General features: G+C 40.9%; 1 protein-coding gene across 2 annotated transcripts in view; it reads right to left on the bottom strand.

Annotated features, from left to right (window-relative positions):
- Positions 1-17,231, bottom strand: part of SRGAP1 (SLIT-ROBO Rho GTPase activating protein 1) — a 304,206-nt gene that overhangs the window by 150,930 nt on the left and 136,045 nt on the right. For both annotated transcript variants that reach the window (XM_021091938.2, XM_013997691.3), the window contains exons 2-3: positions 10,483-10,678; positions 2,619-2,781 (exon numbers count right to left, since the gene is read on the bottom strand). In XM_021091938.2, coding sequence (XP_020947597.1) covers positions 2,619-2,781; positions 10,483-10,678 — 359 coding nt within the window. The remainder of the gene's footprint in view (positions 1-2,618; positions 2,782-10,482; positions 10,679-17,231) is intronic.

Here is a 17,231-nt window from a genome sequence, read left to right as displayed (position 1 = left end):
TGGGATCAAACCTGCATCCTCATGGAGACAACGTCAGGTCCTTAACCCACTGATCCACAATGGGAACTCCCAAAGTCCCTTTTTACATGGCTGTCCTTTCTGGGCTCACACCCCATCACTCAGCCACTCCCATACAACCCCTGGTCCAGTCACACCAACATCTTTCCCTTCCCTGGACATCTCTGCTTTCCCTGGAATAGTTGTCCTTGTCTGCTTGATGACCACCCTCTGCTCCTACTGGTCCTGCTCCAAGTGAAGAATTTCCTGGCCCCTCAGTAAGGTTAAGATCTCTAGCCTTCAAGCTTCTATAACTTAGCGGGGGTACCTGTTAATTACCGTAATGGATTCTTTGTAGGCAGGAAGTGTCTTTTAACTCTGCTTCCCAGCCTGGATTTTAGAGATGTTTTGTTGAATGGATACATAAATGAACTCAATGGAGGGGCTGGTCCCAGAGGCCCTGGCTGAAAGGTTGCCAGCATCCCCAAGACTGGGAAGCATCACAGAGCACCACACAAATTCGGATAATCTGTGACCTCCCTGAATAGGAGGACTAGGTTTTCTTCATGAAAGTAGCCTTTCCAAGATCTAACACCATCTCCTGCTCATCGAAGATGAGATCCAAAAAGTCCAAATGTACTTGGAGAATAGACTTGTGGCTGCCGTGGGGGAGAGGGAGGGAGTGGGAGGGATCGGGAGCTTGGGCTTATCAGACACAATTTAGAATAGATTTACAAGGAGATCCTGCTGAGTAGCATTGAGAACTATGTCTAGATACTCATATTGCAACAGAACAAAGGGTGGGAGGAAAAATGTATACATGTAAGAATAACTTGATCCCCATGCTGTACAGCAGGAAAAATAAAATAAAATTTAAAAAAAAGTCCAAATGAGGTCTTGGCTGACACACGAGAAAATTTCTTCACTTTCATGGCTCAGTCTAAACTATTATTTAACCTCTGTTTTAAGACACATAGGCTATGTCTCTTTTCTTCCTCTTCTTTTTAAAAAAATTTTCTTTTTATGGCCACCCCTGTGGCATATAGAAGTTCCCAGGCTAGGGGTCAAATTGAAGCTGCAGCTGAGGGCTACACCACAGCCACAGCAACACTGGATCCAAGCCACATCTGCAACCTACGTCAAAGCTTGTAGCAACACCGGATCCTTAACCCACTGAGCGAGGCCAGGGGTCAAACCTACATCCTTGCAGAGACCATGTGGGGTTCTTAACCCACTGAGCCACAACGGGCACTCCTTCTTGTTAATTAACGTGTCCTTCCAAATTTTAAAAAAATTTCTCCTTTTGTTTGAACCCCCTCCCCCCCCCCCATTTAACAAAGCAAAAGACAGCTGAAGAGTTTGCTAAATTCCATTTTTAGGTTAGAAATCAAATCGAATGTGGAAATATCAAACATGACTACAAAATCTCCCAGCTGGCGTGCATAACACTACATCTTTGTTTTAAGGGGTCTTTTTGAAATATAAATATGTTGTTAATCTACAAGGTGGTTTTCCCCCCACTTTCCGAAACTAATAATCACTTACTGAGTAGAGATACAGATATTGACACAGGCACCAAACACCACTGGTATGAAGCTGAGGAGGTGGGGAGAACCCTTGTCCCATAAACATAAAAACCGAAAGCCAGTCTCATCGGGAAAGTAGCTGCATTCTCTACACAGGAAATGGTCCAATTTTGTTATTGTTCTCAACAAAAATGTCCAAACAACAAAAAAAAATTGCTGTGAGCTGGCTGAGACTTATAACCATGATAAGAAGCCTTAAAGCCCAGTTCCTTTTTTTTTTTTTTTTTTTTTTAAGGGGATTTGGGAAGGAGGAAGCTCTCTGGCATGTCATGTAAGGGATTGAATTTTCCGTGCCCTGTGGAATTTTTTTCATATCACTCTCTCACAGCTAGTTGGTGGGGGTGAGAAAGAAACTATAATAACATTTTCCCCAAGAGAGCCGTCCATCTGGTTATCTTATTCTTCACAAGTCTCTCTCTGATCGTGTGTGAGCCCCAAACACAGAACTTAAAGCTTTTCCTCTCTGGTCTGATTCTTTTATAACTACAGGCAGTCTGTTCCTGAGAACAGAGGTGCAATTTGCAGGTAACGTCTCATTTCAAGATTCTGCTCACATTGCTCAGGGCACAGGTTCAGTGCTTTGCAACTCTATGAGAATGCCTACTCGGTTTTAACTTTTTATTCTGTGCCTTTAAAATATCCGTTTGTTTGTTTATTTAGTTATTCTTTGAAGGCTGTACCTGCGGCATATGGAAATTCCCAGGCTAGGGGTCGAACTGGAGCTGCAGCTGCCAGCCTACACCACCTGCCAAGGCAACACTGGATCTGAGCCGCAACTGTGACCTACAACATGACCTGCAGCAATGGCAACGCTGGATCCTTAACCCCTGAGCAAGGCCAGGATTGAACCTGCATCCTCACGGACACTATATTGGTTTCTTAACCTGCTGAGCCCCAGTGGGAACTCCCATTTATTTTTTGAACCTAGTATTAAAGGACTACAATTAAGTAATGAAGGCAGCAGAGCCCTCTCAGGCTTGGTTACGGGCAGGCGGTTACAGGAAGGCATACTCTGGAAGGAATGATGGCACATACCTTTTTAAACATCCTAGTGGAATCCTCACTTATCTGCATGAACCGCATAATCACATTGTTCAGATATATGTCACTCAAGGTGGCGTGATCTTTGCTTTCTCTCCTCACTTGGTTCAGGAGCAAATACCAGCAGTTCACTGGAGACAACAAGTTCTGGTCCTTCCTAAGAAGGGAAGAAAAGAGAATCACTGTCAATTTCAGAGCTGCCCCACTCTGCTGATGGAAGTCACCGCAGCAAGCTAGAAGCCGCAACAGACAGACATTGTCCCTGTTCTCTCTACTCTGGGCATGGCTCAGAGCGAGACACTCCACAGCCAGAAGAAGGGCTTTCCAGGCTGGGATGGCACCAAGCCAGCAACTCCCTGGCCTTGGAAGAAAAAACTTGGACCAAGACCAACCAGTCCAAACCCACACTCCTGACGAGGGCTATGAGACCGAACATACCAAGGACTCTGGCAGGCCTTTAGCTTTAAACACCCCAGTGGAGAAAGCAGTTTATGTTTACATAACAATCTATTGACTGCTGTCTCGCAGGCAGACTGTGGTTTACCACTGAACACAAAGCCTGCTTTGAATGGCCAGTCTGTTGTTGGAAAAGAGATCTGGCTAGGTATACTTTCCATGGAACATAAATTTCTGGATGATTTACTAATGCCCTGATACATAACCTCCAGCCTCCCCAGAAGTGTTCCTGGGCAGCAGGACTTTGGAGCCCTGGCTCGAGTCTCCTGAACAGACTCAGCCACAAAGGAGAACAAAATAATGCCATTTTCAGCAACATGGACGGAACCAGAGGCTCTCATACTAAGGGATGTAAGTCAGAAGGAGAAAGACAAATACCACAAATACCATATGCTATCACTTATATCTGGAATCTAATATACAACACAAATGAATCTATCTACAGAAAAGAAACAAACTCACGGACATGGAGAACAGACTTGTTGTTGTGAAGAGAGAGAGGGAGGGACTGGAAGTTTGGGGCTAGTAGCTGCAAACTGTTGCATTTGGAGTGGATAAGCAATGAGATCCTGCTGTATAGCACAGGGAGCTATATATCTGATCATTTGTGATGGAATGTCATGGAGGATAATGTGAGAAAAAGAATATGTAAATGTATAACTGGGTCACTTTGCTGTGCAGCAGAAATTGACAGAACATCGTAAATCAACTATACTAAAAAAATTTAAAAAAAAAAAAAGGAACCAAGAAGTTGACTGGCTTAGGACTTGTCACATGTCCTTTCAAAACCAATTAAGCTCTTTCAGATCTGTAACCACTCCTTGTTTTATTCTAGATAATAAAGTGACATGTGAATATAAACCACAAAAGAACTCGTAAAAAATCTTAAAGAAAAACTCCAAACAAAAGCAGTGACCAACAGATGTTACTGCTTTAAAAAAAAAAAAAAAAAAAAAAAAAAAAAAAAAAAAAAAAAGGCACTGTGTTTTTTTTTGTTTTTTTTTTTTTTTCTTTAAAACCTAACTCTAAAATGGCAGAAAGACACCGAATGTTTACCCTAACTCAGGGACATTAATGCTATTTTATGAGACATATTATTCTACTACTCATGATTTATGATTCTGAATATTAATTAAATTAGAAAAGAAATTATTAAATAAGGTCTTTCAGCCTGTAAGTCCCTCAGATTTGGGATTTAATGCTGCATTAAGTCAAACCTCCTCTAGAAGAAAGAGGACATAGCCCAGAGACGTAGGCATGGGTGTAAGGGAAGAAACCTCTGATCTAGCATCCTGGCACTTGTACCCATGACAGAAGTCTCCCATTCTCCCAGCTGGCACAGTAAGAATTACACCCCCTACCTAGAGAACCCTCCTATTCTCTCAAAGCCATCAGGCAAGAGCAGTGGTTCTATGGCAGAATATTGAAGGCCTACTACTGTCAGTCTCTAACCGCTCAGCCCAAGAGGCAAATGTTACCTTACATTAACTTTTATGCATGTCCTTGATGCTGAAGTAACCCATAAATTCTTCGAGAACATTTCCTACTCTGTTGTATCCTCAGGGCCCTACCCATGGCCAGAATTCAATAAACATTATTTCATTCAATGAATAAACACTTATTATTGCCTTAATAGTATAAGGGTAACAGTACAACAACAATAACAGCAGTGGCAGCTAAGCTATGATTTACTGAGCACCTACTCTGAGCCATAGTACACAGGTCAAGAGCACAGAATACGGATCATACTGTCAGGTTCAAATCCTGGAATTATTATTTACTAGCTTAGAGAGCTCGGCCAAATTATTTATTGATGTATAGGTGCTTTACAATGTTGCGTTCGTTTCAGGTATATAGCAAAGTGATTCAGTTATACATACATATATATTCTCTAGATTTTTTTCCACTATAGGTTACCAGAAGATACTGAATATAGCTCCCTGTGCGATACAGTAGGTCCTTGGTGGCTACCTATTTTATACACAATAGTGGCATATTTTAATCCCAGACTCTTAATTCATCCCTGCCCCCACTTTCCCTTTGGTAACCATAAATTTGTTTTCTGTGTCTGTGAATCATTTCTTTTTGTAGATAAGGTCATTTGTATCATTTTTTTAGATTTAACATATATTCACTATCATATGATGTTTGTCTTTGTCTGCCTGCCTTCACTTAGTATGATAATCTATAGGTCCATCCATGTTGCTGCCTGCAAATGCCATTATTTTATTCTCATTTATGGCTGAGTACACACACACACACACACACCCCATATCTTCTTTGTCCATTCCTCTGCTGATGGACATTTAGGTTGCTTCCATGTCTTGGCTATTGCAAATAGTGCTACAATGAACATCGGGTGCATATCTCTTTTCAAATTAGGGTTTTCTCCGGATAGATGCCCAAGAGTGGGATTGGAGGATCATATGGTGGCTCTATTTTTAGTTTTTTAAAGGAACTCCATACTGTTCTCCATCGTGGCTGCACTAATAGTGTAAGGGGTTCCTTTTGCTCTACTCCCTCTCCAGCATTTATTATTTGTAGATTTTTTTTTTTTTGGCCACATTTGTGGCATACAGAAGTGCAATGACAATGTTGGATGAGCCACAAGGGAACTCCGGATGATGGCCATTCTGACCAGTGTGAGGTAATAACTCGATGTAGTTTTCATGTGCATTTCTCTGATAAGTAGTGATGTGGAGTATCTTTTCATGTGCCTACTGGCACTCTATATGTCTTCTTTGGAGAAATGTCTCTTTAGAGATTCTGCCCATTTTTGTGGTCTTTCCACCACACAGGGGAAACTTTAGGCCAAGGATTCACCTACATAATGAGCATTCCAAAGCTGAATAAGAGCTAGGCTCTATAGCTCAGCTTAAGTTCCTGCTAAAGTTACGGTGCTAAAAATTGAACATTTATTGAGTGAAGAGAAGGAATACTGAGTGCATACCTCATGTCAACTATTATTCACATCACAGACTTGTCACATTTCTCATTTAATGGTCATGAAATTTCATTTTACAAGTTAGGAAACCCAAGACTCTGAAAAGTTAAGCAACTTGACCAAAGTCACACGGTAGAGCCAGTATTCAAACCAGGTCTGTCTTATCTTCAGTCCTGTAGTCAGTAATAAACTTATTCAAGTCAGAGAAAATTCCAAGCTGCTTGCCTCTTGAAGAAGACTAGCACACAAACCAGGAGAAACTAAGAGCCGCAGCCGATCCACTCAGGGATCAGACTAAGGTGCATGGGCCCATGTGTGTTTTCAGTTCACAAGTGATTACCAAGTGCTGAACACAGAAGGAGGCATTCAAAAATATTTACTGAATGGACAAGTGGGCTGTCTTTTTATTTGCAATCACTTTAAAAAGGGGACAGTTTCTATAAATGCAGATTAAGTACTGGCTCCAGTCTCTGTCAAGCACATTTGACATTTACTCACCCTGGGAACCATCACTAAAATTTATTTTTATGCTGGGCCAACACTAGAGGTTAAAGTCATCCAAAAATACAAAAGAAAAGAAGGTATTCCCTAGCCAGAACAGTTCTGCATTTGCTTCTGCAAAAGGACCCTGACCCTGACTTTTTTTTTCCTGCAAAAGTTCTTCAGCCTTTTTTTAATTTTTATGATGAGAAGAGTTTAAAGTTTGTTTTAAGCGATGTATAGCTGATGTATGACATTATATAAGTTGTAGGAGCTCAGGATAGTGATTCACAATTTTTAAAGGTTATACTCCACTTAGAGTTATTATAAAATGCTGGCTGTATTCCCCCTGTTGTACAAATTATTGCTACAGCTTATTTTACTCAGAACATTTTCTTCCTCTTAATCCCCTTCCCTTATCTTGCCCCTCCCCCTTTCCTTCTCTGCACTGGTAACCACTAGTTTGTTTTCTGTATCTGAGTCTGCTTCTTTTTTGTTTTATCATTAGTTTGTTGTATTTTCTAGATTCCACATTTATCATACACTTCTGGTCTCTCTCTGACTTATTAATTAATGCCCTCCAAGTCCATCTATGTTGCTGCACATGACAATATTTCATTCTCTTTAATGACTAATATTCCATGGCCAGCCAGCATCTTCTTTATGCATTCATCTGTTGATGGACACTCAGGTTGCTTCCATAGCTTGGCAATTGTAAATCACGTTGTTATGAACATTGGGGTGCGTGTACCTTTCTGAATTAGTTTTTTTTTTTTCCCCAGATCTATACCAGGAATGGAACTGCCAAAGAGGAAATGCAGATGGCCAATAGGCATATGAAAAGCTGTTCATTCAACACGGCTAATCATCAGGGAAATGTAAATCAAAACCACAATGAGATATTACCTCACATCTGTCAGAATGGCGATCAGCAAAATGAACACAAACAATGCTGCTGAGAACATAGAGAAAAGGGGACCCTCTTACACTGTCAGTGGGAATATAAATGGGTACAGTCACTGTGGAATTCAGTACGGACATTTTTCAAAAAATCTACCCTACTTTTTATGTACGATCTAAGGCCAGAGAAGAGCGCAAAATGAAATGCAAAGCCAGCGGTGAAGGTCAAGACGGACTTCTCTGAAATCCCCTTCTATCTGGAGCCCAGGCTGAGCAGACAGGCCTCTTTGTTGTCCCCTGTGCAGTGGGGGCAGGTGGTTTTCTCTTCCATCATTTCATTGAAATAGTAGTTCTGCTGCTTCTGGCTTTCAGCTGGGAAGCAACGTAATAGGATTGGTGATGGGGTAGGGGGAGGCCCTCACTTCCAATCCCCAACCTTGCAGAGTCCTCACCTCTGGTCCCCATGTGGAACTAAAGGGTGCTACAATTGCCACTCAAGTTTTCAGTTCCCTTTTCCTTTGTTGGCCCCTGGAAATTTCCCTTATTTTCCTATGAGTTCAGTTATTCATTTATAAGGAAGTCTACTATATTTTAGTCAGTATTTCTGGAAGGTGTGTAACAGAAATATTTTTCAGATTATCTAGTTCATTATTTTTCCAGAAGTGAAGGTCTGGGCTGCCTTTTTCATGTCTCCTAAACAAGTCTATTTCTTCCTACCTGTAGCATTGCTAGTCCACACCATTATGGTGAAAACCCTCTACCTCTCTTGACTACATCCTCCTCCAGCCCACAGTCCTATCTATGGGTTTCGTCATCATTTTCAAACGCAGGTCTGAGCTGGTCATCTTGCAACTTAAAACTCTCTGAAGGCTTCTCAAGCCCTCAGGATAAAGTCCGAACTTCCTGGTATGATCCACAGGCCTCTATGATCTGGCACAAAACACACTTGGAGCCATGCAACTCATACCCACCGGATGACCTTCTCCTCTGCAAAGCTCCCCTACACGCCTTCCCTTCTGGTCCCTGACACGTGATGTCTCCTGGCCTGAATGTCCTGCTCTGGTCCCTTCATGGACCAACTCATCCTTCAGGTCTTTCCTTATGTATCACTTCTTTCAGGCCCTTTCCTGGTCCTCACCTCCCTTTCTCGCCTCCACTATGGAATGAATTTCCATTAAGTCCGTCCACAGCATCCTGCCTTTACTCCCATCTCAGCCTTGTATACTTTAAATGGAGTTATCTGCCTACTTGCCTGTCAGATTTAAATTCTAGAGTAAACTTCATTATTAGAAAAACCTGCATGAATGTGTTTTTTAAACAAATGAAGTACAGCTGATCCTTGAACAGCATGGGTGTGAACTCCGCAGGTCCACCTATAAGCAGATTCTTTCCATAAACACAGTACCTGTATTGTCATCTACAGAGCTGTACACTAGCTGGGTGCAGGGAAAAGTTTGTGTTCTGTTAGAGATCATAGGATGTAGAATCCAAACTTGGGGGTTTGAGTTCTGATTCTGTGCACAACTGTTTCAGCTTCCCGTCTTTGGGGGAATCGTTTATCAATTCCTTTGTGGCTGCTGTTTGAAAGCCTTTAAGACATTTTTAGTATTATGGAAAAATACACACAACTTAAAAAGTTAGCACTTTTACCATTTTATAATGTCCAATTCAGCGAAATTTAATACATTCACAACATTGTGTAGCCATCACGATCTAGCTCCAAAACGTTTTTGTCACCCCAGAATCTCTAAGAACCCACACCCGCCAAGCAGGCAGCTCTACTTCCTTCTCCTCTCCCTCGTCACTGTTTCTGGCAACCAGGAATCTGTTCTCTGCCATTACAAATGCACCTATTTTGACATTTCATTTAAATGAAATCATATAATACAGAGCCTTTTACGTCTGGCTTCTTTCACTGGGTTCATTACGTCTTAGCATATGTCAGTACTTCATTTGTTTTTATGGCTGAATAATGTTCCATGGTATGATTAAGCCACATTTTATCTATTTATCAATTGATGGTCATTTATATTGTTACCACATTTTGCCTATTGGGAGAACAGCGCTGCTATAGAAGTTTTTGCTGCAACACTTGTTCTCAGTTCTTTTGAGTATATACATAGGAGAGGAATTGTGGGGTCTTATGATCTTCTCTGCTTAACTTACTGAAGAAATGCCAAGCCCTTTTCCACAGCAGCTGCTATTAATAGCTTACATTCCCACCAGCAATGTATGAGGGTTGCAATGACTTTATATCCTCAGCAACACTTATTTCCTGTTTATTATTGTTATTATGGTTATTATAGCCATCAATTCCTTCGCTTTTGAGGCAAAGATAGCAGCGCCTGGATTCTTGACGACACAGAGTGGTTGGTGCCCCTAATCCTTGTGTTGTTCAGGGTCAACTGTATAATTAACATATGGTTTAATCAAGCTAGATCATCAGCATTTCACCAAAGGCCCTTGTTTTAACTCAGTCTCAATTGCAACGACCATAACATGACTGAGGGGGGTGTGTGTATAAACTTAAGTAACCTTCACTGCTTATTTTCATGTAAGATCACTACATAAATCCTTGAAGAATCAGCTATTTTCCATGTGCCCATCCAAATGTGTGATGTGGTAGACATCAACCCCTAGTGCATTTATTGGAAAGAGAAACATGCCAAGAAAATACTACTTGTTTAAAATGTACTACATTTATGGCTAATGAATTATAAATCTGGGGAGTTCCCATCGTGGCTCAGTGGAAATGAATCTGACTAGGATCCATGAGGACGCAGGTTCGATTCCTAGCCCTGCTCCATGGGTTAAGGGTCCAGCTTTGCTCTGAGCTGTGGTATAGGCCGCAGATCTGGCTCAAATTTGCATTGCTGTGGCTGTGGTGTTGGCAGGCAGCTGTAGCTCCAAATCGACCCCTAGCCTGGGAACCTCCATATGCCAGAGGGTTGCTTTTATCTCTGGGGATATATCCATCAATAGCTTTTCGGACAAAAACAGAAAATTCTAAAACCACTAAGGGTGGTAAAAAGATAGGATATCATGTTGGAAAGGTGAATCTGAGTAAGTCTCTCTTACTTGTACTGCTGATGATCCTTAGTGCTTCTTGTTTTTGCCATGAACCTTTCTGCTAACTTCTCTAGGTTCCGAGAGTATTCCGTCTCAATCTCAGCTTTTTTCCGGAAGAAATCTTGCAGGTCCTGGAGTAGCTGGACTCGCATCTCTGTTTGCTGCTCCAGGCATTTTTGCTGTTCTACCAGTTGAGCTCGAATTTCTAAGAAGAGAAGAGAATCCATTTGATGATTTCACAAAAATTACTGAGGTGTGCTGGTATATGCAAGATAAGAATAATGAATCTTATTATACACTTATTTCTGAATTGGACCTTTACAAGGCTACCATACTCAGGTTAGTTCTTTTTTTTTTTTTTTAGGTTATTTTTTCCATTATAGCTGATTTACATTGTTCTGTCAATTTCTACTGTACAGCGAAGTGACCCAGTCATACATATATATATGTATGTGTGTGTGTGTGTATATATATATATATATATATATATATATATATATATATATATATAATGAGATAAATTCCCTTATGGCACAGTGGGTTAATGATCCAGCCCTATTACTGCAGCTGCTCGAGTTGCTGCTGTGGTGTGGGTTCAATCCCTGGCCCAGGAATTTCCACATGCCACAGGTGTGGATAGCAAAAAAAAAAAATTAAAAAAAAAAAAAGAATGATGGAGTCCCTGCTATGGTGAAGTGAGTTAAGAATCCGACTGCAGCAGCTCGGGTTGCTTTGGAGGTGTGGGTTCAATCCCCAGCCAGTACAGTGGGGTAAAGGATCTGGCGTTGCCACAGCTGCGGCAAAGGTTGAAGCTGCAGTTCAGATTCAATCCTTGGCCTGGAACTCCATGTGCCATGGAGCCAAATATCTTTTAAAAAATTTAAAAAAAAGAAAGAATGAGATAGGAAAGAATGTAATAAATGAGAACAGAAGCATGAGTTACATTTGCAATGCCACAAACATGCATGGAGTCATGAGGGAAAAAAATTAAAACCTTTCAGATAACAGTTCATAACAGGTGACATCTTTGCACAACTGAGTACACTGTAGTTTTTTAAAAAGCATTTTACCTCAACTCTCCTTTCTGAGTTTGAGTGGCAAAGAAGTGAGTATCATTTCTTCCAGACTTTTGTACCTTCTGAACTTCTCTGCAAGTTGGCACGTACAAAACTGACATCTGGTAATTTTTATTTAGTGCATCAATTTCTAGTTTGTAAAACACATCAGGGTTTACAAGAATGCCACACCTAAAAATAATTTCTTTCTATATCCAAATAATCCAGCCACAATGGAGCAATCCTTGGATTCCACTTTATTATTCTGATCAAAACATCAAGGGCCCTTGACTTGGCTTTCATTTTTCCACATTGTTCAAACTAAGCCTTATCGACACATATAATCCTGAAAAGAATCCTTTGACAATTTTAATACATTAGCAATGTGAAGAAGGTTGGTCATTTAGTGACTTGGCAGAAACACAAAAGCAAAGTGTGTCATGTAAAACTCTACAAATGACTGACAATGAACTGTGTGTGTTCTGGAAATGAGATACAGTAACTAGTAACTACTGACTTGCTTTTGCTCTAAGACTCAGGGCTAAATAACCTCCAAAGACAAGAATATGCATACTAGAAAACGTCTTTATTTCATCTTCCCCAGTGTCAATGCATATTCGCTAAAAGTGGGGGCTGAGTTTAATTTAATGGAGTTAAGAGAAATCAACGTCCGAATAACACTTTCTCAATTTCTCCCTATTCTTCTTCTTCAATAGAGAAAGACTGAGCTGACAGTACACATGCACATACTTGACCATGTTTAATCAGGCTCATTAACAGCAGGGAGAGCCAGTTCTGAATGAGAAGTCAGGAAATTTGCTCAACTTAATAGCTAATAAGTGTTGAATACTTACTGTTCTACATCCTATTGAAGTGGGTACTAATAGCGATAGAATAGGAGAATTGAACAGTCAGTTAAAAAAATCCCACTAGGGGATTAAAAACAGAAAGAGACTTTTAAGGGAGTCTGGGAAGCTGTTGTAAGCTAACCATCACTCAAGAAAAGAATTCGGTAACCTGACAACAACTGACACCACCTTAAAGGAAGACCAGGTGCATCTAAGCTCCAGCTACACTCAAACCAAAAACCCTGATAGAATACAAGACAAGAGACATGGGGTCTGAATCTTGTTACCCAAAATCAGGGAGTTATTAGTCCTTGAAGCTTCTCTGCATGTGGCCAAGACAGAAGCATAGGTAAAAGGGGATATTATACCGAAACTTGAGATGAATTACCATATTTTAGTATAGGTCACCACCCTTTTGCTAACATGTAAATGGTTTAAATAGCGCCCTAACAGTCCCAGTTAGATCATATAGGGACAAGGGAGGAACTAATGATGTAAGCCTCGATGTCTTTCCCAAAATGAAGAAGAAGGTGGTCTTCCCTCTCCCCCACTTTATCTTTTATTAGAAAAATGTAGCCCTTTTTGTTCTCAGGCTGCTGCCTTCCTTTGCCAGCCCACTTGTATCTCTCACTGATAAACATCCTATACTGATAAACTCACTCTTTGCCTGCCACTTTGCTTCATGCTGAAATCTTTCTGCGATAAGAAAAGAAGCAGAGCTTCAGTAAGTCCTGAAGGCTAGTGGTTTTAACTAAAAGACAGTGATGGAAAATAGTATGAGAAAAAGAATATATATATATATATAAAGTATATATATATATATATAAAGTATATATATATATATATAAAACTGGGTTATTTTTCTGTATAGCAGAAATTGATAGAACTTTGTAAATCAACTTAATAAAAAAATTTAAAAAAAGACAGGGTTTGGAGTTACTGCGGTGGCTCAGAGATTTAAGAAACTGACTAGTATCCATGAAGATGTGGGTTCGATCCCTGGCCTCACTCAGTGGGTTAAGGATCTGTCTTGCCACAAGCTGTGGTATAGGTGGAAGACACGGCTAGCATTTCAAGTTGCTGCAGCTCCAATTGATCCCTAGCCTGGGAACTTCCACATGCTGCAGGTGTGATCCTAAAAAAAAAAAAAAAGACAATGGGTTCAAGTCCCCTCCTGGTTAAGGGATCATGGGTTCAAGTTCCAAACTGAAGTGCGGATGGGTTCAAGTCCGAGCCCATGGGTTTGAGTCTCAATCTGGGTTTCGGCTAGGTTTGAGTCCTACCTGAGAATGAGTGCGGTTGCAGTATTAAACTGAGATTTAAGGAGATGTAATACTTCATTATGAGTGCTAGTAAGTGGCACCCCCAGGACAACCTACCTTGGTCTGTCCGTCCAATTAATTGAACATGTCTGCCTGCCTTTCATCCAATAATATCTTTTATTTTTTGCTTTTTTTTTTTAGAGGTCCACACCCTCGGCATATGGAAGTTCCCAGGCTAGGGGCTGAATTGGAGCTGCAGCTGCAGGCCTACAGCATAGTCAAAGCAATGCAGGATCCTAGCTGTGTCTGCAACCTACACCAGAGCTCATGGCAAACCGGATCCTTAACTCACTGAGGCCAGGGATCAAACCCGCATCCTCATGGATTAATAGTTGGGTCTGTAACCACTGAGCCACCATATCCCTACGCAATATCTTTTAAGCATTTACATTGTGCCAGGCCTATCTCCCAGCAAAGAAGATACAGTAACTATGAAACGAGGTCTCTGATCTCAATAAGGTCATGTTCTAGGCAGTGCTGGTTTGGAGGAATCCTGGGAGAGGAGAGGAAAGCACTCCTCAAGTGTTCTCTCTTGGTTTCTTCACTTGTAGACTGGGGCATCCCATTACGAATCTCATAAAAATGTGGTGAACACTAACGTGAAGACATTATTACAGGCTTTTAATTACCAGGAACAGCGTCTAGTTTTCAGTCAATCCAAGTGTTTTTCAATACAGTATTATAATCAGCACGTCTGCCAAACTCTTTCCCCCACACATGCAGACATATTTTTGTTTCATAAAGAAAAGAAAAATCCAGGGTGGCGGAATTTCTCATTCAAGAATCCTAGGAAGCCTTTTATAAGGAAGTCATGTTAGCACATCTTGTTGTGCTAAATGGAAAAAAAAAAAAAAATCAATCATCTTAGGCTGTCAACTAGTTTTCTCAGTTTTGTTTTGGGTTTTATGTGTGGGTTTTTTTTTTTTTTTTTAAAGCTGCCTTAGTGCCAAATAAGACATAAAAGTGACTGAGAGTACAAATATCAGAAGGACACACAAATTATATGGGCTTCCTTCTTGGATCTCATTCTTAGATTTTCCTTTTGCTTGTTCCCATCAGGGTTTAAGATCCAAAACTAGGGAGTTTTGAGAAGGAGGACTTTATTATTTATTTTTTATGGCTGCACTTAGGGGTGGAATAAGAGCTTCACCTGAGGCCTATGCCACAGGCCCAGCCACACCGGATCCAAGCTGCATCTGTGACCTATGCCGGGGCTTGCAGCAAGGCCGGATTCTCAAACCATTGAATGAGGCCAGGAAGTGAACCTCAGCGAGGCGGTGTCAAGTTCTTAACCCGCTGAGCCACAGTGGAACTCTAGGAGGAGTTTATTTGAAACAGTTAAAATTCCACCCTCATTTTGTAGGGAGAAATGTTACTTCACATTACCTGAAATTTTCCACTCAAAATAGGACATTGCCAACATTTTCTTTTGTGTGTGTGTGTCTTTTTTTTAGGCCCGTATCTGAGGCACATGGAGGTTCCCAGGCTAGGGGTCTAATCGGAGCTGTAGCTGCCGGCCTACACCACAGCCACAGCAATGCCAGATCCAGGCTGCATCTGCAACCTGCACCACAGCTCACGGCAACACCAGATCCTTAACCCACTGATCGAGGTCAGTGTCCTCAGGGGTACTAGTCAGATTTGTTTCTGCTGAGCCATGACGGGAACTCCCAACATTTTCAATAAAAAGTGGAGGAACAGAATCTTGAGAAAATATATGCTCCAAAAACTGGAGAAGATCCTGTTCTATTACCTTTTAATTTAGAAAAGTTCAAGACAAATGAGGAAAAGATCACACAGAAAAAAGTCAATATCTAAGTGCTAACTCAAGAGATGTCTTGTTAGGAAGATAAAATCTTTGGATTCCTTACACATCAGGCAGCACGATTTAGCAGATCACCTCCCTGCACATATGCTGCGCCTTTATTAACATGACCTCACTAGATTTGCGCTCACAAAAGACAGGACCATATTTTAGAGATTTTAAAAGACTTTTTAAATGAATAGTAAAACAAATGCTTGGTCATGTTTATCTTGGTCCACTGTTTGGAACAGATCAAACAGGTCTGTGATGAGAGCACAAGCAGATGTTGGCTTTCTTGGATTAGTAATGCGTGGATTTTTTTTTTTTTTTCAGATCTGAGCTTCACTTTAGTTTATCTGACCAAGCCATTACTGAGCTCCTACTTTGTGTAAGTCAGGGTCCTAGGCAAAAGGGTTACAAAAATTTGTTAGACATAGCTCTTTTTGGTAGGGAAGACAACTCCTAAAACTATAATACCAATATACTGTGCTCTGTGCTATAATAAAGGAATGCACTAGGAAACTGTAGAAGGAGGCATTCCCACTGCAGCTCAGCAGGTTAAGAACCTGACTAGTATCCATGAGGGTGCAGGTTCGATCTCTGGCCTTACTCAGTGCGTTGAAGATCCTAAACACTAGGATGTTTATGATCAAAAAGACCTAACAAGTGATGCCACAAGCTGTGGTGCAGGTTGCAGATGTGGCTCGGATCTGGAGTGGCCATGGCTGTGGTAGAGGCCTGCAGCTGCAGCTCTGATTCGACTCCTAGCCTGGGAACTTCCATGTTCCTCGGGCAAGGCTGTAAAAAGCAAAACAAACAAAGAAACAATGGAAGGAGGAGCTGACCCAGATGGTGAAACAGCTTGGAAGATGGCATACCCTGCAGAACAAGAAGGATGCAAGATCCATTACGGATACAGGTGTAAGCACAGAGAATGGGAGAACATATCTGCAAATCATGTAACAAATAAGGAATCTGTACTGAGAATATATAAAGAACTCTAACAGGTCAATAGTAAAAACAGAAACAATCCAATTTTTAAAATGGGCAATGGATCTCAAGAGATATTTCCCCCAAAGAACATACAAATGACTAATAACACATGAAAAGTAGTTCAAAATCACTAGCCATCGGCAAGATGCAAATCAAAAGTATAGCGAGATATCACCTCACACCCACTAGGATGTTTAGGATCAAAAAGACCTAACAAGTGCTGGCAAGGGGTGGAGAAATCAGAGCCCTCATACACCGCCAGTAGGAATGTAAAAAGTACAGTCAATTTTGGGGAACAATCTGGCAGTTCCTCAAAAGGTTAACAGAGACTTAGGAAATCTACCCCTAGGTGTACACCCAAGAGAAAACATATTCTCACACCAAAATGTATAGACAAATGGTTATAGCAGCATGAGTCATAATAGTGAAAAAGCGGAAATAACCTAAATGTCCATCAACTATGGAACAGACAACAAAGTGAGGTACAGCCATACAATGGAACATTATTCATCCACAAAAAGGAATCTAGTACTGATTCATCCTACAGTGTGGATAAACGTTGAAAATAGAAGGCTAGTGAATAAAATGAGCCACAAATGTAACCATGATTACATTACATTAATGTGAAGTGTCCAAAATAGACTAATCTATAGAAACAGAGAGTAGATTGTTGACTCAGTTTGGTGGAGGTGGGGGTGGGGAATTGGGAAGTGACCACTAAGGGGTGCAGGATTTT

Source organism: Sus scrofa, chromosome 5, assembly GCF_054392235.1.
Source record: "Sus scrofa isolate SSC_HxYL_T2T_F1_AM1 chromosome 5, Sscrofa_HxYL_maternal_Yorkshire_Landrace_v2.0, whole genome shotgun sequence".
Lineage (NCBI taxonomy): Eukaryota > Metazoa > Chordata > Mammalia > Artiodactyla > Suidae > Sus > Sus scrofa.
This window is presented reverse-complemented; position numbering and strand designations above follow the sequence as displayed.